This window comes from Podarcis filfolensis (assembly GCF_964270895.1).
Source record: "Podarcis filfolensis genome assembly, chromosome: 9".
Taxonomy (NCBI): Eukaryota; Metazoa; Chordata; class Lepidosauria; order Squamata; family Lacertidae; genus Podarcis; species Podarcis filfolensis.
This window is the reverse complement of record NC_139610.1, coordinates 42,288,820-42,314,909: the sequence shown is the minus strand read 5'-3', so window position 1 is coordinate 42,314,909 and position 26,090 is coordinate 42,288,820. Positions and strand designations below refer to the sequence as shown.

General features: G+C 40.8%; 1 protein-coding gene across 15 annotated transcripts in view; it reads right to left on the bottom strand.

Annotated features, from left to right (window-relative positions):
• The window catches only part of INPP4B (inositol polyphosphate-4-phosphatase type II B), a gene marked incomplete at its 5' end in the record, with an annotated part of 258,219 nt that overhangs the window by 49,005 nt on the left and 183,124 nt on the right, over positions 1–26,090 (bottom strand). For all 15 annotated transcript variants that reach the window (XM_083571055.1, XM_083571067.1, XM_083571062.1 and 12 more), the window contains 6 exons: positions 3,222–3,369; positions 10,468–10,680; positions 12,491–12,668; positions 20,332–20,440; positions 22,602–22,706; positions 24,482–24,612. In XM_083571055.1, the coding sequence (XP_083427181.1) occupies positions 3,222–3,369; positions 10,468–10,680; positions 12,491–12,668; positions 20,332–20,440; positions 22,602–22,706; positions 24,482–24,612 (884 nt within the window). The remainder of the gene's footprint in view (positions 1–3,221; positions 3,370–10,467; positions 10,681–12,490; positions 12,669–20,331; positions 20,441–22,601; positions 22,707–24,481; positions 24,613–26,090) is intronic.

Genomic DNA, 26,090 nt, shown 5'->3' with positions numbered 1-26,090 from the left:
GGTGGTTTATGTGTGTGGGGGGGGTCCACAAAAGGAGGGGGCATGCACATGAAGGTGAAAACAGGTGCAAAGTGGGATTGCAGAACAGAAGAGAGAAATTCAGAATAGGAATGGGAAGGTGAAAAGTGAGCTTAGTAGTTGCCTGGGCTGGGAAAGGGAAGTTATAGTGGGTTAATGTGGGGGGGGGGTGACAGTGGAGTTGGCGAACCGAGTGATCAGAAATTCAGCCCTTAATAAATAGATTCTCTCTGTACAGCAAGTATGATAATCCTCACAATGTTGGGACTTCATTTTGAAAAAGGGAAATCTACAGCCTGAATTCTATGGAAAGAGACATGGAAAATATTAACTTTAATTTTCTCCTGCAAACACAGAGACCGTACAGTGCTTTACAACAATCCTCTACCTTAAAAAATGAATGCTTTCTACTTGCTTTATCCTGCAGTGAAATCATAATACTGTGCTGATGACACCATAGATAGTTACCATGGAAACTGATCTCTCAAATTCAGCCTTAAGAAAGTACTCAAACATTGGTCTTCAAGAAGGATCAGAGATAATATATTCCTAATTTAAAGCTAGCTATCTAAGAAATAAATCGAGGGTACGCAGTTTTTAACAGAAAATACCACAAGCATGTAAAACAACAGCAAACCACACCACAGAAGTGTTGCATCAAAAGAATGGTACAAAAAAAACCCCATTTAAACAATTAAGTGTTACTGCTTTGTTGTCTTTATTCTTTTCTATAGGGTGCCAGAATGCACACAGACTTGTAGGAAATTCTATTTTGATTCCATAGCATCCGAACAACAATTTTCCTTAAAATAATATCTTCCATTTGCTAATCTACTACAAGCAACTTACTATTCAGCCTTCCTGCTGGGGACACACACACACACACACACACACACACACACACACACTACAGCCACAAATATAAAATGTTATAGCAAATTGGGGTGGCAAGTACATGCACAGTAAATCATGCATATGTTAGCTTTGCCTCCTACAGTAAAGACATTACTGTGGAAATTGCAACTGAAAATCCCAAGGTGAAAGCTGTGCCACACAGTTTTAAAGCACCAGTGTTTTAATGGTCAGTAGCTGTAGGGAATTTAAAAAATGTTAAAGCCACAGAGAACATTCTCCACAGCAATTCATAATATTAGTTATCTATTACTGGATGCCTAAGTTTGGGCACTCAGTACTTGCATTCGCAGAAATGTTACAAATTGACAGCATCACAAGATCTTGTGCGAGTAGCAGTCCTGTTTATTTATATCACAAAGTCAAGATGCACAGAGATGGAAAGAACCTGATGGGCCACCTATTCTAAGCTGGAGTAGATGATCCTCAGGGTCTCTTCCAACTCTCTGATCCAATGATGATAGTAATAATGTGATTATTTGTATCCCGTCCATCTGACTGGATGGTCCCAGCCACTCTGGACAGCTTCCAGCAGTCTAAGATTTCTGGGCTAAACACAAACTGTAGAAAACACTACAGAACCTGTTCTTTAACAAGTAAGATACAGTGCATATGTGTGGGTTGTCAAGCACAGGATCACAGTGGTAATTAGTCACTCATTTCTTTTCAAGAGTAAACAAAACCAAAGATCTTATTAATACTGTCATAAAACATACCTCATTGCTAATGGTGGTGCTTTGACCCTCTGACTTTTATCTTTACACCCTACCCATAATCCCTTAGCCATATACTTCACAAACTACTTGTTCTTTTACTTTTGGTTTTTTCTGTTTGTCAAAGTGCTTCTCTAGCTGTTCCTTTGGTCTCATGATTCCCCCAATGCTCCCTTAACTAATTAGCCAGCAGTTGTGACTCTGATTGTCCCTGTTGCTTTCTGAAAAAAGCTCAGTCTCCCACTCATTGCATTGAAAAGCTGCCCACCTCTTTGCTCCTTGTTATCTGGTTCTCACTCTCAGCTCACTACCTATAATGTCATTTGCTGTTAATTCTCTTCATTCTGCTTTCCCACTCTCACCTTTGCACCACCCACCATGCTTTTCCTTATGCTTAGGAGAACAGGCCCTTCTATTTTCATTAGCAAAAATTCATTTTATTTTACTTTATTTTATGTTAAAAGTGAGTCCGGATTCATCTTTCACTTGTCACTGTAGCTCCACTGGCACATATTTAGCGCAAAATAAACAAAATAAACATTAAGTAGTGATGTATAGAAGTGAGAGCTGGACCATAAAGAAGGCTGATCACTGAAGAATTGATGCTTTTGAATTATGGTGCTGGAGGAGACTCTTGAGAGTCCCGTGGACTGCAGGAAGATCAAACGTATCCATTCTTAAGTAAATCAGCCCTGAGTGCTCACTGGAAGGACAGATCCTGAAGCTGAGGCTCCAATACTTTGGCCACCTCATGAGAAGAGAAGACTCCCTGGAAAAGACCCTGATGTTGGGAAGGATTGAGGGCAAAGGAGAAGGGGACGACAGGATGAGATGGTTGGACAGCTACGAACATGACTTTGACCAAACTGCGGGAGGCAGTGGAAGACAGGAGTGCCTGGCGTGCTCTGGTCCAGGGGGTCACAAAGAGTCGAACACGACTAAACGACTAAACAACAACAAACATTAAGACTGCAATATTATGCATGCTAGTAAGTCCCATTGAACTCCATGGGAATTACTTCTGAGCACACATACAGAGGATCCCACTGCAAGTAGTAACTGTGACCAACAACAGGACAAACCTCCCAAGTCTATTTTTCATGCTAGAAACCAGTTGTGACTATGACCCCACTATTCAGATAGTTTGCACAAACCACAATGATATATTTATTTTGAAAACAGCACATAAATTTATGTCAAAGAGGCATCTGTCAACTGCCTTTCCCTCTATTTCCTACCGAGCCTGGTAAGGGTTAAGTGCGTGCACTTGACTCTTCCTCTGAATACTGTTTTCAAGGAGAGCCTAAAGCAGATTAAAATATGTCAGAAACTTCAAAGCAGAAGACTGTTCTTTCAAAGAGGTTTCCTTGTAGCACACACAAAAAAATTAAGCACTGCAAGCAATTCTTGACTCCACTATGGAGATGCAATTTGATAAATAATCTCCCCACATTCAAGGCCAGAATCATGCAAAACTATACCATCAGCACTTTCATCTACCAACTCGCCTTCTCTCTCTTTCCTGTGGCCTTTTCATTTTATTCAGCTCTTCAATGATAATAAAAATGTGCTTCCTACCACTTAGATGAGACGTCACATGCTCTGCTGGTAGAGGGTCATTTCCATTTTCCGTAGTGATGCTGGGCATGTTGTCTTTCTCAAGCAGTCTATCCACCATTGCAATAATGCAGTTTAAACTCTTCCCCACATTGGCCCACACCCTGTCCTGAAAAAAGTATCAGTATCACCACTCAATATTTAAAAATGCATTTAAAGACGCAACAGTAGATTTATTAGTTTCCTTACTATAGTGAATAATAACAAAACAACATATTTCAGCTTTGAATCTACTTCAGCAGAAGATCTTTGCTACTTACTTCAAAAGTACAATTGCAGAATAAATTATTCTAGGATTGTCACTGTGTTTAGAATTGCCACAGACTATTCCAAGAGGAGCATCCATATTAGTATATTGCAGCAAAGAGAAAGACACATGTAATACCTCAAAGACTGACAAATATGATGTCACATATACAGTTGTGGACCACAGCTCCGCTCCTACTTTCTCAAATTCACTTTGGCAAAATTTATTCTTGTGCATTTGAAGCTGTTTGGGCTGATGTATATTCTAAGGGAAGAGTATAGCTATTTCCTTCAAGATGAAATACATTAGTACATGTTTACATAACCGACGAGAAGCCCAGTCCCTGAAGATACTCAATACCTCCAAGTGGGAAGTGGCATTTTTAAAAGTCATATAAAATTAAATTCGTATCCCACCCTTCCTGTGAAAGGAGCACAGGGCAGCAAGCATCACATGATAAAGCAACAAAACATCCTAAAAACAATTCCAGTACAGATGCAGACAGGGAAATATTTCAACGTAAAATGCTTCTTGGAAGAGGAAGGCCTTTAGTAGGTGCCCAAAGGATGTCATTTTCTAATATTCAAGGGGAAGGAATTCCAAAGGGGAGGTGCAACAACACGAAAGGCCCCATTTCGACATTATGAAGAATGGACCTCCTGATAACACGATATCTGCAAGAGGCCCTTACCTGCAGAGTGCAGTGATTGATAGGGTATACAAGTAAGGCCACTTTTCAGGTATCCTGTCCCAAGCTATAGAGGGCTTTGCACATAAAACTAGCACCTTTAACTTATCTAGTAGCTAACTGACAGCCAGTGCAATTCTTTCAACAGTGGGGTAATATGTTGACTATATCCTGCCCCAGTGAGCACTCGAACTGCCTACATTTTGCATTAATTACAACTTCTGGACAAATCTCAAGTGCAGCATTGCAGTAATACAGCCTGTGATTACCAGCTCACAGATGACACTGGTCAGGTGTCCTAGCTACTGAGGTCACCCAGGCCTCTAGCAACAAAACAGAACCAGGAGCACCTCCAGACTATGAACCCGCTCTTTCAAGAGCAGTATGGCCGCACCCAAAGCAGGCAATTGACCAATTATCTGTTCTTGGGAACCATTCACCTACAGCACCTCATTTTTGCCACAATTCAGAGTCCACCACTGAGTCCAGGGACCAGTTCAGGGTTTGCACAGCCTCTCTTCATTTGGGTGCTACTGAGAAATATAGGTGGGCACCACCAGCATACTGATGAGGCCTTGCCCCAAATCTCTGAATCTCTAAATTGCTTCATACAGATGTGAAACAACATTGGGGACATAATGGTACCCTATGATATCCCACAGCACATCTGCCAAGGGGCCAAAAGACAATCACTCATTATCATTCTTGGAAACCAACCCATAGGCCTGGAACTACTGTAAAACAGCGCCTCTATACCCATCCCACTAAGTTGGCTGAGAAGGAGATCATGGTCAATAGTACTGAAAGCCACTGAGAGATCAAGAAAGAATAACTGGGTTGTGCTCACCATCTTTAAGTTCAGCTCCATAATTTTTTGAGGGCTAGTAAATATTTCATTGTGTTTGCAAGTATGCAAAGCATAGCATGGATGCCTGTGGTGTTGTGGTTTATGTTTGCAGTGGGTCAGTGGCAGAGAACACATTCTAAGAATAAAAAGGAACCGTGGTGGATTAAAGCTGTGACTTCAGACAATTGTGCTTACTTGACTGTTCATTAACAGCAGGTTTTAATAGGCCATGGAAATCAGGAAACAAGTTTTATGGGGAGAGAATCAGATGCCTTAAGCAGTGATATATCAGGTTCAATCAGCATTACAGAACTGTTCAGCATGTCACAGTTACTTGTAAACTCAACTACTGGATCTTCAATCACATGGTAAAGCTAGCTTACAATATCTAGCTAGCTTCACGTTTCTGATCAGCTGTTGAAATAAGGTAAAAGCACATGGGCTGAATTATCAACAAGATCGTCAGCAGCTATTTCTATCTGCCCATGAAAGAAAAGGAACAGTATAACAATAATTTAAAGACAGGTAAAAGTGGAATATTTCTAAAGAGATATGTGAAAGTGCAGGATAGAATGCCAAGTAGGAAGAAGAAGAAGAAGAAGAAGAAGAAGAAGAAGAAGAAGAAGAAGAGGAGTAGTTTGGATTTGATATCCCGCCTTTCACTCTCCTTCAGGAGTCTCAAAGCGGCTAACAATCTCCTTTCCCTTCCTCCCCCACAACAAACACTCTGTGAGGTGAGTGGGGCTGAAAGACTTCAGAGAAGTGTGACTGGCCCAAGGTCACCCAGCAGCTGCATGTGGAGTAGCGGAGATGCGAACCCGGTTCACCAGATTACGTGACTACTGCTCTTAACCACTACACCACACTACACTACATCATAACATGTTGATAATGTTGTAGAAGAGTTCAAAAGCTTATACAAGCTCAGTCTGCAGCATGAATACATTTTTTTAAAAGTACAGTATTGTGCCAGCAATTATTGACATGTATATGCCCTATCTGCCATAACCAGCCACCTTGCATCTGCATCTTTATATAAAAGGTTTGCAGGGTTGTTGGTTTTTGCAAACATTAGTCCTTTATAAATAACTCTGGTTTGTGTTTACTTTTCATATTTCTGGGTACTGCTTTTAATAGCTGACAAATCTCCTACTTACCAGATTATTTCTAAAGACCTACCTGACTAATGGATTATAGAATGAACAAATGATCTAATCACCTGTGGACTCAAGAGAGGAATTATGAAGGAATGTGATTTTAGCTTAAATGTTTTTATTTCATAGGAAATAATTTATTTCCCTTGGGTGTTTACTCAGAAAACCTATCTCCCTCTGCTTTTCTCTCTCTCTGGTTTAAAAATCTATATACCAGAACCTATCCCCGCCCCCCATCTCTGACAAACCCTGAAATCAAACCTGACTCACTCCTGTTAAAAAAACCAGCAACCTGCTTAGCAATAAGTTATTCATGTCCTTGTTCTGTAAGTGCACACATGTTTATCTGAACTAAAACTTCACCCCCGTGGGAGTTATCACAGTGGTAAAATTAAACTTGTGAGTTTTTCTCAATCCCCGAGTTGATTTGCCCTTATTTGATCTTTTTATTTCTGAAAGACAACTAAAATAAGCCTTTGGTAAAAATCAATGCTAAATTTCTATTTCATTTCAAGCATAACAAGCATAACAACATGGTGTTTAAAGACTGTATTGTACTGGCACTGAAAGAAGTATGCAACCTTCTAACTTTTGCAAAAATGAAAAATAGAAATCCCCCTTAACCTTGACAAAAATGCTTCTAACAGTACAATCTTCCATATGTTTACTCATTAGCAAGAAACACTGTTCAATGATATTTTACTCACAGCTTAGTGTGCATAAGACAGCAGTCTACAATAGTGAAATAGAAATAACTGGCATGTTTATTAACTAAGGGCCAAACTAGACATGCCATTAAGGGTTTATTTGCAGTGTGTGTGTGTGTGTGTGTGTGTGTGTGTGAAATGTAAATAGAAACCACAAGGCAAGGGGCTTGATACCTGTCCTGATCAAGCAGAGTAACCCTTTCCTCCCCTGCTGCAGCCCTGAAGAAACTATGACTTTCCTCCCAATGCAATTAGCAGTTTCAAAGGAGTTATTTTTGCGAAGGCCACAGCAGTGGACAAAAGAGTTAAACCCACCCCCACCCTCAACCCCGTTTCCTGCCTGCTGAGATCCTGATAATGATCACCCTCCCACGGTGCCTATTTATATTATTGTTTCTTATTATTTACTTCAGTTTTTTTAGAGTAGCTGTTTGTGACAAAGTACCCCCTCCTTCCCTTTCCTCATCTTTCCACAATCCAGCCCACCCTGCTGTCTCCAGATATTGCAGCATGGTATTCAGTGTTTTGACTTAGAGCAAATGTTTGTTTACAATTCAGTTTTGACACAAAGGGGAAAAGATAAAAATTGGAAAGAGAATGTAGACAAGAAAATGCAAACACATAACCATACAACAATATCATTAAAGAGAAACAGGTTCTGAATCTGAATCAGAGGCTCAAATTGGCCCAATTCAGGCCAGTTTGGATTTTACCCAAAGCCACATGAACTTATACAATGACAGCTGAAGCATTTTGGTAAGTCTAGTATTAGGAGGACTGGTTCTTCCCACATTTTCATTTATGTTAGGCAATTAACTTCACTGGAAGTATTCCCAGTTTACACTGATAGCTACTGAGATATACTGGGACATGGGCCAAACTTCACTGTCACATTTTATGCAAGTCACTGAGGTTCAGAATAGCAATGATTAGCTCTATCCTCCCCTCCCTCTGCCTTCTGGTTCACAAGTGGGGGCAGAATCTTATTTTCCCTTTCAACCATTATAGTACAAGTGCATGTATATAAAGATTAAAATAGAATCACTGTAAGACATGTCCAAAAGGTACATTTTCTTCCCCAAAGAAAAGTAAAACATCTTAGGAGGAGGAGGGCGAGCAAACATTCAAAATCTGAATTGAAGCTGGGCTAAACTCTGGCAAATATTCTTGCTGTAGAAAACTGTCCTCACTGCTTAGCAAGGTAGTCCTTTCTTCCTTCTGTCTGTACTATTTTTGATATTTCTCAACCATAGCCCTTCTTGCTTCTGTGCTGCAACCGAACCTGAATGTTTATGTCTCCTAAAGTGTGGCTGAAATGTGCTTGCTTCAGGTGGCAGCTCATCCCGGTTTCCTGCTTGAGGTGAAAAGGAAAACTGCTGTCCTGTGTATGTGCCTTGCTCCTCTTGCTTCCCCCTACCCTCCCCCAAAAAAACCCCAAAGTCTTGCTTACTGGCAGCTATGGTTTCTGGGGAGATTGTGTGAGAGACCACAAGATTATGCAGAGGGCTCTGGATGCCTTGTGTGACCTCTCCTGGTAAGCATGGCACTCTGACAGAATCCAGAAGCCACTGCTTTTTCAACAGTGGGGATGGGGGGGGGGGGGAGAGGCATGGCCTTGGATTCTGAAGCGGCTGCCTCAGTTTGCCTCATGGCTGGGCTGTTCCTGCTTTCTTCTGTGCTTAAGGTGCAGTAAGATGACATACTTAAGATATTAAAATATATATATTTAGGGGCAATGATTACATAGTTATTGTGTCTATTATTATTATTATTATTTCCTCACCTTTTCTACAAGGAGCTCAAGGTGTTGTATATGCTCCTCCTCCATTTTATCCTCACAACAACCCTGTGAGGTAGGTTAGGCCGAGAGACTGTGTCTGGCCCAAGTTCACCCAGCTTCATGGCTCAAGTAGGCGTTTGAACACTGGTCTCCCAGGTCTTAATTCAACACGTTAACCACTACACCACACAGGTTCCTGGAAGATCTGTTTTAGCAAATCAACTGTATTATCTTCTCACATGCATTCTGAAATTTCTCTTTTCAAAAATTTGGGTAAGTAAAGCCTGGACTTACAACTCTGTTGTCTTTTCATATTTGTCCACTGCTGTTCATAAAGTACTTTCTAACCAGGCATGCTAACTAGCTAGAAATATACAACACTGGCTTCCAAATGGCACTCTGCCCACCTAACTCTTGCATTATGTATGGAGTGACTTTTTATCCTCCCTGAAGGGAGGCTTTGGAATGATAGAAACAGCTGGTGAGAGAAAATGGGAACAACTATTCAGAGACGATCTGTAACCATCAGGTGAAATATTTTTCTTTACGGAGTTAGCATTGCTTTGGTGCTGCCTAGGAATACCATGGCCAATTGCATTTTACTCAGCAGCCTAATCGGCATTGATCTTAACCGCCTGACAGTATTTGTAACTAACAGTGTTGCACAAACAGAAACTTCCAGCATGAACTCTTAAAATGCCGTTTTTTCATGCAAACTTGTGAAAAAAGCTGCCCCACAGTTTGCAAGGTGGTATGAAGCATATCATTAATCTGCCACCTCTCTCTGTCCTGGAAAGCCCCCCTTCTTTCTTTTCTTCCTTTGAAAGTGATGGGCAGGGGGAACGTGTCCAGCAGGGAGGTATGTGCGTAGTATATTAAAAAGCATTTAAACTGCTGCTTCTGGCATTTTAATTTTGTAGAGTTGTATATATTTACTGTTTTCACCATGTGCTTGCGCACCGCATATAAATTTTCAGTTGGAATGCATGATTATGCCTTCAAAAAGTTATATATATCTATATAGCTTATTCATATAGCTTCTGGGATATCAACGGACTCCTGTATGGCCACTGTAGGTGGGAAACTGCTGGCGCAGATAGGATCTTTGGTCTGATCTGGGGAGGCAGTTATTATGTTCTTAATAACTGACAGACCCTACTTCTCCCCCTCTGGCTCAACAAATTGCAAGCTGTGACCCAGTTTACCTTTCCCCTTGTAAGGTACAGGAGGAGAGAGAAGCTAAGCCAGACTTTAAATAGCCACATCTCTGATTGCTTGTGATGAACAAACAAATTGCCTCCAGGTAACAAGTCATGTAAGTTTTTGTAAACTCAAAATGGGAGTTTGTTCAGGTCATTGACTCATCCCTAGAACTGCTTCCCTCCACACATCCAGTAAATCAACACTTTGGCTCCTACACTTTGTTCCTTGCAATGACAGTGATTCTTCAGTGAAATTTGGGAATACGGTTGCCAGATTTTAATCCTTTGAATATTCTGAGGCAGCGATACTGGCTGCGGACTCTGGGTCACTCCCTTTCTTGCTCGCCTTATTGTGCCATACTTTGCCACATTCATGAAGTCGCTTCTTGCATGTAACAAAGTGTGCTTAAGGTGTCACTGTTGCAGTTCCTGCAGCTGACTAAGATGGATGCTCCTGTGGAATTAATAATAATAATAATAATAATAATAATAATAAAGCCCAAAGTGCATGCAATGGTACCCATAACTGACAATTTGTAATTGAATGGACTTATCCAAGAACATAACTTTGAGGCTACTTACCCACTCTTCCTCGTCATATTCCGAATGGTGAGGTATAGAATCTTGTCTCTTGATTTGGGATGGATGCTCCTGATTCGACTGATCCCCACTCTCTTCAGCACTGTTCCTTGGCACAGTTGGTTTTTTTAGGACACAACCTGGACGGGCTGTGTATAGAGCTAAAAGGGCACTTCTGATCAGCTGATCCTTAAATGCATGTACAAATAACTCTGTCTAGAATTAAAATGAGTGTGCAGTCAGTAATAAGCAGGCAACGTACATCCAATTTACAGTATAGCCTGTAGTTGCCACAATGGCGCCAAAGACTAGGTAAGGAAATGTATTTTGTTATCTATTTATATCAACTTCTCTTAGTGCAAGGGTATGCTAAGCTTTTGAAAACAATGAAGTTTTGTGGCACCTTAAGAGACACAAATTCTCTGAATATTTGTAATGCCCCTAAGGGAGCTGCAGAAAATAGCACCCCAATTTGCAAGGGGACACATGTCCTGCGAAACTTGGGATCAAGTTTCAGCCCGGCACTAGTCTGCACACAACTGTGCGAGGGGAAATCAATTAGTGCAAAGTTGGTTGGTGTGTGTGTGTGTGTGTGTGTGTGTGTGTGTATTTATAAGGCACAGTAACTGCATAAGCAGATGGGACCCAGAATTCAAAAATTTAGAGAACCCCTGGTTAAGCAACAACCAGCACAGGAAAGCCAGTAGACAATTTGTGACAATCTTGTTGCCTGCTGTGATTCCATTATTAGCTAATTTCAAAGCATGATATGAAGCAATGGTCCATGTTGACTGATGATGGCAAGTTTACAGTTCAAGAGATCACATAATTATCAAATGAATAATGTAATGTTTCACCCCTAGGCAAGCCTTTGTTCAATTAAAAGGTGCCTATCCCGAACAACTCTCTAAATTTCACATTCATCTCAGCAGAATTACACACAAAAACCTTTAAACTAGGACCCCCATCTTCCTTCCTATTAAATCTCATTTATTTTTCTTGTATCAATTCAATCAACTGCTAGCACTCATCCTTCCTCCTTGTAGACATATCCATAGTGTGTAATAGAGACATCTGATTTAATTATTGCAGTACAAATGTGACATAAATCTCGATTTAGAAGAACATCACATTATTATTTTAAAAACCCCCATTGAATTCCATTAAAGGCACCAAGGTAAAAGAGTACACCAAAGATCTCCCCCTAAAATGTAGGCCAAAAATAGGGTAAATCTGAGTGACAGCAAGTGCCATTTTTCACTGCTATAGCAGGAAAAACCTGTGAATAAGTTATCTATATTGGTTAAAAACAAAACAGATTTGGGATGTACTTTGAAAACCATGAATCCTTGCAAGTTGTGAGCAGAGACTCTCCAACCCAGGAGGAGGAGTTTTATAATGTAATAGTTTTTGTTAGCTGCAGTTTTCACAGAGAACGTATAAAAAGGTGGATGGGCTGCATGGCACAATCCCACCTACCCTGTTCTTTCTCACTTCACCTCTTTTCCTTCCTTCCTTCCTTCCTTCCTTCCTTCCTTCCTTCCTTCCTTCCTTCCTTCCTTCTCTCTCTCTCTCTCTCTCTCTCTCTCTCTCCCTCCCTCCCTCTCTCCTTGCCACCCACATGAAATTAGGCCAAGGGCCAAAGGTTGTGCATGGCTGGTGTAAAATAGATAAAAATAGGAAAAAATTACTTTTGTGGAGTTTCCTACAAAGATTTTATGAGGAAGAGTAGGATATCCATTTTAACAAAAGAATAAACAAAATTTAGACAGACCTTCCTAGTTCAAACAATGATACCTACTTTTATTCCCTGTGTATAGAAATCACATTTTTAAAAACAACAACAACAATTCAGAATGGGGTTAAAACCAAAAAGAGCACGATTTTCCTACGGCAGTAGCCTGAAGCTTGTAACCACCAAAATAACCTAACATTTCCTCGTGTTAGGGATGCAGAGAGAGATAGTAGCTACGAATTTGGTGAGTTCTGTCTAGTTGTCACTGCAGGGACCATATTTGAATCTTACCGTTTCTGAAAGCATCTTTAAGGAATTCTTCAAGCTGTCTGGCAAATGCTGCCTTGCAGAATTAAGCAGCAGGTCTGCATGGCTTGATATGAGAGGCTGCAGATGATTGATGCTACTAAGAACTTCTTTTGCCTTGGCTGTGTTTTCAGGTGAATAGTAAATACATTGGTACCCAGTACTGCAGAAGGAAATAAAGATAATATTTTTAAAAAACACACACATCTGAAAGTCAAAACCTTTTTTCTTTTTAACTTTTAAAGGCCAAGTGGATACTCATCATCAGTATATGAAGACTCTCAGAATTCTACAATTATTATGGAAAGGTGTTCTAAAGTTGACTACAACACCTTTATGGGCACTATTTGGAAATCCAACTGGCTATATGCTAGGAAACAGACCTTGCTGGCATAGTAAGAGATGGTAACCTTTTCTTTGATGAACGCTTCAGGCACTGCTGCTGAAACTAATTATTCCCTGAAGCTCTTTGAATGAACCGCTGTACCATAAAAAAAACAAACAGGAAAGAAAGCAGACAGGTTCCCATTCCTACAATTCTAAAGAAAATAAAAGCGTATATAATCTCCAGTGACACACTTGACAATCCATAACGAGCCTAAGTAAAAAAAAATTCTCACTACCTCCCCCATCTATGCAATTACATTTTTAATATTTTTGATGAGTATCCTAAAGTTAATTATTATTAATCAACCACAGTATGATTTTATCCTCATCACTGTTGGGTCTATGAAATATTATTATTTTTGCTATTATTGTTGCAGAGTAGCAATAAAAGGACAGGTCTCTGCCTTGAGGAGGCTATGAACTAAAATTCAATACAGGGGATATAATACAAGGAGCGGAAGCAGGAGGAGGAGATGATGGCAGATGTGGGGAATTTTGGAATTTAGGCTTATTTTTGCTAGGAGATGCTAAGGCATGCCACTGGAAAGAGACTAAGAGCAATCAAAAGACGACATGACTAATCAGGAAGATCATACGGCTAAAATTCAGGCAAATACCTTACTGAGTCTATTACACAAGAGCTACCCCTTACTCTGTCTCAGTTTGCTGGGGAGAAGTAATAGGTTTGATCCAGAAGTGCTGCTCTTCTGCAAACAGAGCTAATAGAAGATGCATAGCTCAAGCACATATCTTGAGACACTGTGTAAGGGGCTTGTTTTAGGAGATGCATACAGTGGGGTTTAAGTTCTTTTTTCCTCGAGCAATGATATTGTGCTATGCTGGGGAAAGAGCTTCCTCTTGCAGAAGAGCATCTCTGGATACAACCCAGTAAGTACCCACTGAGTCCCAAACATCTTGATTAAAGGAGAAATACTTCCATTGGTCACTTTGTGCACCAAGTTATTCAGAACAAAATAGTTTTGCACTGCCCATCATTTGCTAAATTGCACAGCACTGGAATGTCAAGTTTATGGGAAAACAAGGAACAGATATGTGAAGAAGCATGGTGTTAAATGGTATGTTGAAAAGTGAGAAGCAAGAGCTTTGTACTGAACTGCAAGCCACAAAAAGCCCAGTTTCCAGTTTTAATTTTGCACCAGTTTAAGGAGAGGAAAACTCGCCTTGTGATCTTCAGGATCATCTCTGGCCAATGACATTTTTAAACAATAAAACAGCAAATTATGTCCGTTTCTCATAAGCCATTGTTTATTAAAATACATTTTCATGACCCTGAGCTTTGAGAAACTGTGTTCACCACTCAGGCACCCTGAGTCTGGCACTCCAGGAAGTCACATGGGTCACTTGCCTCTAAATCTGAACCTGGCAATAATATTAACAGGAAAGGACTGGTAGCAATTTTTCTTCATTAATCACATAGATGTTTCCAGATGGGTAAATCTGTGGAGCTATAATTGCTTACGCCATACATTAATAAGATTGCCACCAGTGATTACCAGAAGTGCTGTTCCTTGCAAATTTGTTTGTGACTGAACTTAACTGTCAGGGGTCCTTTACCTTTATGTGTGCTATTGTATCAGGTGGTAACCCTCAATTATGTGTGCAGTGGAATTTCCCCGGCACCTCAGATGTTAACACCCCCATTCACAACCCTAGTTGTAACTATTGCTAATCACTACTGCACTGCATATCCAAGTACAAAATGCTGTCTAACTTTGATGAAAAGTTGTTGCTTCTAGAAGATCTTAGTTAAGAATTCGTATTTTTCAAGCCACCATAGCAGAGCGAATACACCCTGACACACCCCACACCAGCACCCCACCCCACAATTTCTTGCACTGGTTTGATGGCACATGTTTCGGAGTCCTACAGCCTACAGATTGACACAGCAGGCCATCAGATAAAGTCTTCAGAATATTAACTTGACTTTTAGAGGGATGTTAATTTGTTACCATATGCCAAACTAGCGTTTACCAAAACCATGCAAATTTGCTGACTTCTGGAGAGGAGCTCACACCTGATGCTTTGCTCCTCCCCAGTCATTTTAACTTACTATGGGGCAGCAGCAAAGCCAAGGTTTAGCTTAGCTTAGCATATCATCTAAACCAGGGCTCTTGGTTTAGCTTCCTCCAGACGAACCATCAACTGTAATCGAGACCAAACCTTAGCTTTGGATTGTGTTTAAGGAGGAGAGCATTAAACCACGATTCTAGGTTCAGGCAAAATGCTAAGCCAACCCTTACCTTAACTGCCATGCCATGCTAAAATAAAAGGACTGAGAAAGAGCAAAGCAGCTGTGATCTTTCCCTGGGAGTCAGTACATTTGCCCTAAGCCTTGTTTCGGCTTAGTGTCACATGTGAATGTGGTCACTGTTGTGATTTTTTTTAATAGAAAAAAACAACCACCTCTGTATATTCTCTCTGCACCACTCTTTCTCTCTCACACACACTGATGTAGGACTTGTGAAATCATTGTAAAAGTCATTTCTGTTATCACCCTTAGATAGAGACAATGTCAAAGCTAATGTTCTTAAACAACAGCACTGAATAAATGTATAATGAGGCTTTGAGTAAAACTAATAGACAAAGCTTTCACTTAAATGGGTTCCAACATGATAGTTGAATGTACTGTAGTTACAAATGAGAAAAAAATGTACACGACAGCAGGAAAATGATGCCATAGTTCCTGAATAAAATCTTACTTATATTGTTTAAAATTTGTCCGTCCCCCCTATATATTCACAGAGTCTATAATTATGCTTTTAAAGTAGGCTACCCCTTTCGCTTTTGGATTGTTAACATATGAGTACTGCCATTATTCTGATGTAAGCATATTATTTCAAATAATCATATTGCTTGTTACTAGATTACTTTTAATTTAATGCTGGGTTGTAAGTTAGTGCTACATTATAACACTCAAAGCACAAAGCTGCATAACTTGTAACAGAATCTGAATAAGTGTTATGGTGTTACTGAGTAACCTTCCCCTAACAAATTTTCTAAATATATTAAGAACCGAAGGAAGTTAAACGCCTGGTGTTTAATGATAACATACTATAATTCCATTCCTGCTGTTATGTGAGTAATTCTTGCAAATGATTTAAAATTGTTACCATCTGGAATTGGGGTAAAGTGTCTTACAATAATTATTGGTGCTACGCAATTCAGGAAATTAAATAAGCTTTGTACAGAAAAGATCATCCCTTCTAGAATATGAAGGCATATACCTCACATGCTGTATTATGCATTAACCCTCTCCTTGACTCCTTCCCCCAACAAACCGTGTGCACCATTGCAAACCCTGTGACTGACATTCAGGAGTGTGGTTTAGCAGTCATCAAGATAAGGCTGGCAAAGCAGTAAAGTGATAATGGCCAGCTCATCAAACTCCTGCGGGGGTTGCAAAGAATAGGACCTTCTACTGTATGTGTCAGTCAGGTTTCTAACATGAAAAATCCCAAGCGATTTCTCAGCTGGCGTATGGCCAAACAGGGAAGCGGAATGCAAATATTTAGGTTGCTAGGCAGTTATGATGTTGGGTTGGGATGGGGGAAGAGACACAACGAGAAGCAAGCCAGCTGGTGGCAGATTAAGTCCACTAACAGCAGAGTGGGATCTAAGCAGCTACTTGAGTCGCTTGGGAAGTTCACAACCATTCTGGCCATTTGGAGTTGAGACATAAGAGAGAACTATTAAAAACTGTATTGAACATCTGCAGCGTGAGGAAGTTTTATTAGTGGCTTTCACAGCAACATACAAATCAAGCCACAATTGGACATGAAGAAGTGGAGAGCTTTGAAAGAACTATCATTTTAAAACCGATGCAAAGTGTGACAGGACTGTGTGTTGTGCGACATGATCATAATAACCTAAAGTAACCAAAGATTTCACAGAGAAAGAGCAGGGGGTGGGGAGAGATTGGCAGCGATAGAAGGTCAACCATGAACAGGCTGCAGTCATCAAGGAAGGAGATGACTAGAATACGGACATCAATTTTAGCAGCTAATGCAGTGTGTGAGTGTGCGGGGAGAAGTAACCTTGTAGATGTTTAAAAGAAAGGACAGAATTTAGTCACCTCCTTGACATGTAAAGAGGAGAATACAGATGAAAGTCCTAAATGACCATGGCCTAAAAGGTTGCATTTGTCACAGACAGATGAAAATATAGTGCTCCTGACATTAATGTAGAGAGGTGGTTAAGGGGTTATGAATTAATTTTCAGCTTCTCTGCTAATGTTTTTCATTTCTGCTAACAGTGTTTTCAAACTCCCTGCTCAAAACTGTTATAAAGGAAGGAAGTTATATCATATCTATCGAGAAATTTTAAGCAGCAACTTACCTTAAAATTAGGGTTGACAAGTATTTGAAGAATTTTAAGTTAGTTATCTGCCCTTTAGCTACCTGATTAAACTGAAATAAATGTGTATTGCAACTACTGATGACTTTTGAGATACTGGAGGAAGGGTGCAAAAACATTAAAAGAAAAAAACACCAACACTTATAGACCCAGTTCAGACGCCATTCCTGGTTAGCTGTTAAACCATTGTTCAGACACCCAGGAACGAGTGTTAGGCTCCCTCCCCTGCCCTCACATCCTGGTTTCCGTAGAATCGTAGCCTTAGGCAAAATGGTAGGGCAACAACGTGTATTTTAATACATGTGTGTTCACACCCACCCACAGGTGAAGGAGGTCTGTTTTTGAGATGAAAAAAGTGTGCATGGATGAAGGAATCAACACACACACCCTTACCTTGCTGCATTTTGTAGCTTTAAGAAACTTTTACCCTGCCTGGCTCACATGTAATATTAGAACAACTGCTCAGTTGTATTTTGTCCCAAAATGGTTTTTTTTTTAATGGAATGACATCTGGGAAGATAAAAAGAATACTTTTTCTTGCAAGTTCTGAAACTCACAATATCAATTAAATGGGCTTTCTAACCAGTGCTATTAAATTAAACAGGAATTAAATTAGGGCAAGCATATAAAGCAGAAAATATTGTGAATAGGATGAAAGCAATTTTAATAGCATCTTAATATTCAAACTGGAAATTAAAGATTAATAATAAATATTTTTTAAAAATAACATTTGCTATGACCTAGGAGTCCAAGAGGGTTGACAGTCCTTCCACGATTATCTGAGAAGAGAATCTCTTCCACTCTTTCTTTTTAGTATTTCACTTCAATTAGCATACAGAGAACAGCTGCTGGCTTTTAATGTATTCACATTATATTCTTTCTGACATCTCAAGGTGTTATTTCTTTCTGCAATCCAGGCCTCAGAGAGGTAAACCAAAACATTTAAATTGTAAAAGTTGGATCGGGAAAATGCTATGTGGCGTCAAACCGTCTTGGGGCTGCTAAATAAACATGTCCATGCAAAAATAAAGTTGTCATTGCCATGGTGAAATAATTTTCCTTATTTAGAATGAAATAGGTCTTGGAAGCTTGGTTCCATATTTCAGACATAACATTAGTGCATCCACAAATCTGGCTATTTTAGGACTGTTTTGTTTTTAAGAACATGAGAAGAGCCCGGCTAAGTCCAGCCTTCTAATCCTACATTGGCCAACCAGATACCAATGAGAAGCTAATGAGCAGGACATGAGCACAATAGCGCTCTTCCCAATTGTGTTCCCTAGTAACTGGCATTCAGAGGTATACTGCCTTCAACACCAGAATTAAAACATAGGACTAGCAGCCATTAATAGCCTTAAGTGGTCAACATTAGCCTCTTTAAAAGCACCTGACAAGAAGAAAGTAATGTAGAATTGAAAAGTAAAATTAGAAGTCAGGACATTGTTTTTCTCCCATCACTTCACCAAAGGGAAAAGATCAAAAGGATAAGAAGGCAAAGCTGTAGAGACAGGTGATGGTATCTTCTATTAAGCAAATCGAAGAGACTGCAAGCTTTAAAACTTCATGGTTTGCTTAAATAAATTCTAATGCCTCCATAGGCCATCGCCAGAAACTGGTCTGAGAAATCTTTTGCATTGTTCTACATTACATGTTCTACATACAAATATGCTATTTGGCAATTTACCACCTCCGCCACCCCTCAAGATTAAGTTTGAAAACAAATAATTTCAGTGTTATCAGCAACCATTTGTTACAATATAATCATCAATTCGCTGTTAGAATCTATATTTAGAAAACAATTTATATTCAGGTACTGCAATGGCGACCTGAAGTATTATCAGTGGTACTTCACTGATATTTAGGATACATGACTGAGCATAACAAGTGTTATTTAGCTGGCTACAGAAGCCAATTGCAGTTGCTATAACAATTGTAATAGCTGTTAGGAAACAGCAGCTAATTAAACCGATGATGTGCTACCATGAACAAAGATTCTCTTGAAGACTGCAGTCTGGAATTAATGACACACCTTTATTAATTTCTATCAGTTTTGTTTGTTCATTTTAATTAGAATTTTCTTTTCCCAACTAGTCCTAAAGTAGTTATTATATGAATAACCACAACTGTCAACATGACAGCAACAGTTGGTTCTTTGAAATAAATCTTTTAAAATTTCACCCAGACCATGGAAGTATCATCCAGGCTAGCCCAACATTGTGTCCTCCAGATATTTTCGACTACAGTTCCTGTCAGCAAACATGGCCAATGTTCAGGATTGATGGCAGTTGTTGGAGAGCACCTAGCTGGCTATTTCTGTCCTAGGTGAACTCCCATTTGAACATAATCACTATGATCAAAAGTTAAGCACACAAAGTATTGCATAGGCAAAAGTTAGAGCTAGCCCACTAGATTTTGTTGCCTGAGGCAAAACAAAAAAAAATAAAAATAAAGATGGCATCCTCCTATTCCCTTTACCAAAGCTGACCAGACTGGTAGGTGAATATGCAACATATGCAATAAGACCACATCTGAGGGCAGCTTTCTGGCACATACAGCTCTGTTCTTCAACACTTAACCACTGCTGCCTGCCCCTAAGGGGGCTGGCTCACTCTACCTAATGGTAAAGCCAGCCCTAGCAGAGAGTGCCCTATGTACTACAAAGCTGAAAGGTTTTGAAAGCAATATACCTAGTTAAATCTTTTTATTTTTAAAAAAAGATTAAATATGTTGGAAAGGCACATGTAACTCTGTAACCTCACTATCTATTCTATCAATAGAAAATTGCATTTTGATACTGTGGCTAAGATGCTGGAACTAGATGTCGCTGAGCAACTTGCTCTCTCTCATCTCCATTCAGTTACCCATCTGTAAAATGAGAATAATGGAGGTCTAATTTTGTAAGCACACATATGGCTATGTGCTCACTTTGTGCATTACTCATAGTACTGCAAATCTAAGCCTGAGAATTACTACTGTCATTAAATGTGATGCAAAAGCATTTAAGCAGCAAGGTTGTCAAATAGGAAGGAACATATAATGTATAAAGTTACGGTCAATATACTTACTTTCGCCTTTCTGCCTCAAATTTATTTAGTAGTTTCTGAAGACCACCATTTTTAAATCCCTGAAAATGTGCTGCAGGGGCTCCTACTGTGATGACATCATAGAGAGCATCTGCAACAGGAACAGATAAATATTGAGATTTGCATAGAAATATATGTGATTGCACAAGAGCTTCTGCTTATGATAGATAAGGTCCTGTATTTTGAAGCACTGTTCCGAGATGACCTGTCCCATTTTGACACCTGCTCCCACCCTGTCCCCTGCTGAAGCCTCGTTGACCAGCTATGGCAATGACTTCTGGTGAGATCTCACAGAACTTTCACAAGATCTTGCCAGAAGCTGCCACTCCCACAGGACCCCAGCCGTGGCATCGAGGATGGGTGGGGCAACTGCCAGGGCACCACCATGCAGGATTCCATCACTCAAGGCAACTGCTTCAGTCCGCCTCAAAGACGGGCCAATCCTGCCTCTTCCAGAACATTAATGTAAGGTTACAAGATATGCCTCGAATATATCTTGTCATTGTATTCCTGGATATGCTCTCCAAACAATATAAAACTGATCTCACCAATCAACTAACTGATTTGGAACTGATTTAACAACTTCTTTTTAAAAATTTATTTTTATTAAAGATTTTTTTGTTTTACAAAAGTACACACCTTGTCTCTTTTTTCAGGTTGTACAGTCTTTCTTACAAATCAGTTACATTTGTTGTGAGACATTAGTGTTGAGTACAGTATAAGGTTGGAGAAGAGGAGAGGGAAGAGGCGGGGTGTTGTGGGGTGGTGAGGCTTCTTTTGTATAGCGTACGTGTCGGGTTTTGTGTCAGCATCAGCTGGGTGGGTTTTCTTTCTATTCGGTTATTACATTTCCTTGGTAGTGAGAGGTATTGGGGGAGCAGGGTATGGTTGGTTGTCTGGGGTTGGCTGCAGTGAGACTTGTTTGCATTTGGGAGGGGGCTTGTTGGATCAGGTAAGCCAGATTGATTCATACGCTGTTGGTGGGTTCTTGTTGTTGTCTTGTTGGGCTGTATATGTGATAAAGGGGAGCCATACTGGGGTGAGGCCTGAATCAAGAGAAAATAATAAAAGTCCTTATTTTTTCCTCTACAAAGCCTTGTTTCCACGAGGTGGTGGTAAACAAGCAAGCATGTTCCCTGTAATCCCACCCAGCTCATGAGGTCTGAGCTGTTATAGGACTCCTCAATAGCTTTGGGGAGGGGACTGGGCATCACAAATATTGTGGGGGTGGAGGCGGCTGAGTGTGGAGCTGAGCGTAGCATGCCTTCAGTGGCTGGCCGTGGAAGCAGCCTGAGGATGAGAGAGGAGGGGCCACCAGTCCTTGAAGTAGGGATGTTTCCAAAAGCAAAGCAACACAATATCTCCTATCAATTTTAGAAATCCCTCCAGTGAGAAACACATGGAAGAAATGAAAGGTTTTTCATGTTTACCCTACATTTTCATTTGTTCCTCATAGAAACAAATTAAGAAACAAATGGAGTTGCATTTGTTTTGTTTTTCATTCGTTTCATTTATGTGTACAAAGAAACACTCTCCCATTCTATGCAACTGTTTTAATATAATAAGCACAGGAGGCGATAGCAATGCTTCAACAGCAACAACATATGCTCCTAGACGTTAGAAAAAAGGTTTAACTGTTTTAGGATATAATTCCAGTTTTACAACAGCGATACCCAGAAGAACTCATTTTTTTAGAAACAGGGTCTGAATGTTTGTATCAGAATTGTTCTGAAATGTGAGAAACAGGACCAAGCTGAAGGGTGACAGCCTGATGAAATGGCTAGTAATTCTACCCTGGCATGTTACAGCTGTAATAGGAATAATAATAGGTCTGGTTACTGTTTGGGTCCCAAATGAGTCTCAGTCCTAGTTGGAGCACTCATAGAGGGACGTGCAGGGGATAAAGGCCTGACTACAGACCTAAAGACAGCCCAGTGAATTATGCACAATCTTCTGGCTCAAAAGAATAAAGCACTGAACTACAACCTTCCCCAACTATTATCTGCAAATGGCATTGCTTCATATATTTGTCCCACAAACCTGCAACTATGATTGACTTGAAGGCAGATCTGATTAAACACTGACCTTTTTTGATCAAGGAGCAATGTTTAAAATGCTCTGGGCATTTCAAAGGAAGAACTGCTGAAATTTAAGAAGTCTGCAGCTAATAGGAGTCTGGAAGAAAAACAGTTTCCAGGACAGAACCTGCACCAAATTACTAAGCAGAAAACTGTGCACAGAATATAGCTTACCTTTTAACCGAGGACTGTGCACATACATTCTCTGCAGATGTAGATTGATTGGAACAAATTCTAGTGTCTTTTCTCCTTTACTGCAGCTTGATTTGAAAGAAGAGCCTGGGAAGAAAAAGCGAAAAGAATCATTATTTGAGGTACCCATGTGATGCTCTGTCTTTCTAAAAATGCCAGAACAATACTTCCACATCGACAGCATTTTAAAATTGCTTTTAATGTGTTGTTGTGCATCAAGGAAATATCGGCTTGCTAACTGTCTCTCTCAGCATGCACCTCAAAAGCAGTTGACAAAATAGCTTTTAATTCACAGAACGAACTAATGTTTGTGTCTCACCCACCCCCTGTGTTTAGTGATGGATGTTCTTAATGGCTAAAAATCAGTACACAGCATGTTTGACGCCACATTTGAACTATATTGTGTTTATAGGTTTACAAAAAGAGGAAAGTTGCAGTGAGGAATGCTTGTGTTCAGGCAGGGGCAAAGGAAGGCTCTCTGGCACCCGGGGCAGGGTGTCAAGGGGCGGGGAAAACCATCCATAGGGGTGGGGCAAACTGTCCAGCAGCGCATGCACGGTCCCACTACGTGCGGCGCATGCGTGGAGTGGCACCGTACGGACGGCGGTGGGATCCTCTGCTCGCGGCTGCAGTGGCGCAATGGTGGCTGCTCGCATCGCCATGCCCGGGTGTGGCGGGGTGAGCCACCCACGGGGTACCTTCTTGTCACCCCCCTCAGAGATGGCACCTGGGGAGGACCACCCCCTCCTCCGCCACTGTGTTCAGGGTTCCATTCCAGCCCCAGCCCCCCGTTTTTGTCCCTCACCCCACCAACAAACACCTTATTCATCTGTCCTTGTGCTGCTGTTTTGGCTGCATAAGACCAGGCAATTTCCACATAAGTTCAGACTCCTAGAAGCAGTCAATCACCTTGCCCAGGAATGGCTAACTGAAGTCTTATGCAGTTAGTTACACCACTCCAGAAAGAGAGGCCAGAGGATGTGGACAAAACAGGCATAATGATTGTTCACATATTATTAACTCAAGATATGTATTTCCAAGCAGAACCTATGTATCACACTACCACAGGCATTCACATATTACCTTACTACTAAGGGGCGCCTTGTACGCCTCCTTCCAGCGACTCTGGCAGCAAAGCTGGTGCTAAACGTATTGCTCTGCTTTCCTTTGGACAACATCAGCAAGACTGAAAGGGAGAGTACTGTCATTTGGGCAGCCCAGGACCTCCATACACATTGGCCAGACGTGCACCCCGGGAGGTCACTTCGGTGCTGCAAACACAGCGGTTTGACTTCACCACGGGAGGTGCACTCCATGGTCTCTTGAGACAGGCAGATGCCAACAACAAGGAGTGGCTGATTTGAGTCTGGCTTGGAATCCCCAGACCAGAAACCACATGAGAACTCAAAAGATGCAGCTCTGACTGCCTTTAAGGAGGGATGGATATAAAGTAGTGTGCGTACCTGTGTATGTGCATGCACACACATGATTAAATTATCTAGTTATATGTTTGGTGATATAGGATATTTCTTCTGAGGATTCTTCAGGGAAAGTCATGTGTTTAAATGTATGGTGCGTGCACAGCCTGAGACTGTGGGTTTTTTTGAACTTTACTTTCAAGGCTCCAGAAGGTCCTGCGTTCAAATAATTAAGGACTCTCCAGCTCACTCATTCAGATCTCCTCATTGTGAGGGCAAGTGAAAGCAACATGAGGAGGGGAGCAGCATACATGCTCAAGGGCCATTCCTGAACTCTTCAGGAGTTGGGTGGCAAGGATATCAACTGAATGGTGCCCATGCCACATAGCTGTGCAGAAAGCACCAGATCATTACTTCAACTCTTCAGTGAGAACAGTCTCATACCTGTATACTTCCCAAGTTCTGCAAGCATGTTTTGGTAGAGAGTTAACATTTGATCACAGTGTGAAATAACACTTTTCCGCATATTGTCCCAATGTGGAGCAAGTTCCCCGAGTTCATTAAGGTCCTGATTCCTGGGATAGAAGGAAAAAGAAAGTCACAGCATCAGCCCCATGACACGAAAATATTCAGCTACTACTGAATGGTTCAAAAGGCAATTAAATTGTTACAATCTTTATTGGCACACATACAGCACCGTTCTGTAGTTCAACTGTATAGTGCATGCATCGCATACATAAGAACATAAGAAGAACCTATTGGATCAGGTCAATGGTCCATCTAGTCCTGTTCTCACAGTGGCTAACCAGATGTTTGTGGAAAGCCAGCAAGTAGGACGTGAATGCAATAGCAACCTGCCCACCTGTGATTCCCAGCTACTGCTATTCAGAGGTATGCTACCTCTGATAGTGGAGGCTGTCCATGTCCAGGAACAGTTGTAGCTGGCAAAACAGCCAAATGCATCTGAGCCATTGGAGCCACCGAGACATCAAGAGGCAATGCTGGATGGACTACTACCAAACCAAACGCTCCATGGACAGAGAGTACAACCCTATCCAGAGCAGGATGAACATCTATTTCCCAGACCCAAAAACCACCCACTTACAGTGCCATCACCTTTTCAGAATTCATCTTCATCCAGCCCACTACCAAGTCCAGACACAAACTGTCAAAGGTCCTGAACAAAAGTCATCGTTATTGTGGTGTCTGATGGCCTTTTATGTGAGAATGACATATGGTTAATACATCTAGAAGAAGAGAACCCATTCCATTGGTCTTAATTTATTATTATTATTACTTAGCCTAGTGGCATGGGATTGCAAATAATCACATTCCACATGAAAATAACTTCACCTATACTGTGTGAGGCAGTACAGCTCAACAACTGGCAATATAAACTTGTTGTTTGTTGGAATCCCTTGCCGACAACTGCAGTGCCTGAAGACAGTCAGGTTATGTATCCACAGCCATGGCCAGAAGTGGAATGGCTGCTGGAAGGAGAAGAAACACCATGGTGCATCTGCAGCAGCACAGCCTTCATCTCCCCCAGGTGCAACAAAATATATCTCTCCCATACTGGTCTCTACAGCCACATTGGGCACTATAACTCTTCAACAGTTTGACTTCAGCCCCAAAGATGCACTCCTCTGTTGTCTCCCGAGACAGACAGATACTAACAACTGCATGAGTAACATTGTTTTATACTAAACAGAAAAGGAAAACCTAATTAAAACATTAGCTTAAGCAAAAATCCTATTTTCCTCTTTAAACATATCACACCAGATACATTTCTGACCTCTTTATTCTTAAGTGAAAATGTCAGTGTCATGGAAAATCATCCTGTCGCCGATATTACAAAAGGAAATCCTTTAGCAAGTTTCCAGTTTTCCTGTTCAGTCTTCTGGAAGCTGACCTCATCTAGTGCTCCCTGAAAGCATATGACAAAGTTTTGCTGCTAAAGCTGACAATTTGGTTGTGTACTTGCTTGCTACATTGACTACAGAAGTCTGCAGAGTCTTCCCCTATAACTGGATGAAATTCAGTTGCGGACATC